The sequence below is a fragment of the Crocuta crocuta genome, unplaced genomic scaffold (genome assembly GCF_008692635.1).
Source record: "Crocuta crocuta isolate KB4526 unplaced genomic scaffold, BGI_CrCroc_1.0 scaffold53, whole genome shotgun sequence".
In the NCBI taxonomy this organism is placed as follows: Eukaryota; Metazoa; Chordata; class Mammalia; order Carnivora; family Hyaenidae; genus Crocuta; species Crocuta crocuta.
The window spans coordinates 1727127-1729175 of NW_027529432.1; the positions used below are offsets into that span (position 1 = coordinate 1727127).

The 2049-nt window shown below is 58.4% G+C and overlaps 1 protein-coding gene across 1 annotated transcript in view; it reads right to left on the reverse strand.

Moving 5' to 3' along the window:
- The window catches only part of NRXN2 (neurexin 2), a 97863-nt gene continuing 95814 nt past the window's right edge, over nt 1-2049 (reverse strand). The window contains 2 exon segments of the mRNA XM_077759728.1: nt 1-913; nt 916-951. Of these exon segments, the coding sequence (XP_077615854.1) occupies nt 147-913; nt 916-951 (803 nt within the window). The 3' untranslated portion in view covers nt 1-146.

A 2049-nucleotide genomic window follows, 5' to 3' on the forward strand; every position in this document is an offset into this window, starting at 1 on the left:
TTTTTTTTTTTTTTTTTTTTTTTTTTTTTGCGTTTCCTCTTCTTGAGAGAAGTCTGAGGCAGCCAGGGCGTGGGTCCCCAGAGCCCCCGGCGGGGAGAGGGCCGTCCCCGGGAGGGGCAGCTGGCAGTGGGGCGCGGTGCCGGGGCTCACACGTAGTACTCCTTGTCTTTGTTCTTCTTGGCCTTGCTGGGCGTCTTGGGAGCGGCCGGGGCCTTCTCTTTCACCACCGCCCCATTGCTCTGGGCCGAGTTACTGATGTAGTTCCGGCTCTGGTCCACCTGGTAGGAGCCCTCGTCGCGGTTGCGGTACTTGTACATGGCGTAGAGGAGGATGAGGATGCAGAGCGCCGCGGCCGCCACGATGCCCACCACCATGCCCGTGGTGCTGCTGGACTCCCGGATCACCTCCACCGCGCCCGGCGGGCCCCGCTCCCCAGGCCCCGTGGGGTTGGCTGTGGGCAGATGGGGGAAGCCGGGGGCGGAGGTCACGCCCGGGCGCAGGGGCGGGGGCCTCCGCGGCTCGAAAGACGTGGGGGCCCCGGGCCCCAGGGGCGGGTTCTCCAGCAAGGGCTGCAGCGGGTCTCGGTGGTTCATTTTGCCCGCAGGCAGGTTGGGGGCCGGGGCGGAGGGGGCTAGCAGCACCCCGGGGGCGCCCGTGGCCCCATCTGTCCTGAGGTTGGGCCGGGGAGCGGGTTTGCGGGGTGAGAGGAGGGTGGTGCGGTCCGTGACCAGGGGAAAGGTGGTGTAAAAGTCCTCGTCGTCCGTGGGGGGGAGGCTGGAGTCAAAGACCTCCCCGGACGCAAAGCCGGAGGCCTCGATGGGCTCCTCGCAGTCGCTGTCGTCCTGCTCGGCCTGGCACGGGCCCCCGGCGGGCGGGCGGCGGGCCGCGGGTGGGGGGGAGGTGTCTTGGGTGNGGAGTCCTCCGTGATAATGGGCAATATTAACTCTCCTCCTAGAACAAGAGAGAGAAGAGAAAAGAGAGGGTGTCAGCGAGGGCCCGGGGTGCAGGCGGCCGGCACAGAGAGAGAAACAACAGCCTCACACACCCAAATCGGTTCCAATTGGCTTTGGCGGGGACTAGAGCGGGCTGGGCCCGCCCGCCAGCCTGCCGGCGCGCTGCGCTTTAAGCGGGCAGCGGCTCGGATGCCCTGGGCACCCCCAGCACGGGCTCTGTGGCTCACTGAGTTTTGGTCTTTTGTTTGTCTTAAGAAACCAAAAGGAACAGAAAGGAAAGGAAATCGAAAAGAAACGGAAAAAAAAAAAAAACTCTACTGGTTTAAGGCTTAAAAACAGATACAAGAGCAGCATTTAAACAAACCTAACAACAATATCTTTTAGGGTTTTTTTTTCTAGATTTTTCTCGTTTTTTGCTTTTGTTTTTTTTTTCTTTTGTTTTTTTAAAAAAGAAGATAGCATACCACGGAATTCAGGCAACTTACATCAACAAATAGGCCGTGTGATTTTAGCATGAAGAAAAAAATTACAAACAGAGCTGTGTAAGCGGGTTCTCCCGGAAAAAAATAAGAAAAAACAACTTTTCCGTACAACGTTTTCTGTCTATCTGTTTGGTATCTCCCTCCCTCGCTCTTCTCTCCCTGGACATCTTGCTTCCTCCTGAACACATTCTCTCTCCTCCCTCACTTGTGCCCTCTCCCCCTCATTAAACACAAAACTAAGATATGCACAGTGCAGGCTCGCTTGGAGAAACTGTTATAACAGCACTCGGTGACAGCATGGGAGGAGGGAAGGAGCAGTGGGAAGGAGGGCGGGGGGGGGGAGGGAAGAAGAGGTACATGACTGGCATGGGTGAGAGGACCTCAGAGGGCATGGTCATGGGAAGCAGCTTTGAAGGTTAATTGCAGGCTGGCCATGGGAAGAAGAGAAATTGAAGGTGAGAGGTGACAAGGTCCATGAGAAAGAGCGGGCAAGAGGGAGACACACTGGAGGAGGGTCCTGTCCCATAGGACTCTGGGAGAGGGGGTGAGAAGCCCTGTAGAGGCAGGGAGGTGGGGAGGCAGGGGGGTGGGGGGGAGGAAGGGAGGGGGGGAGG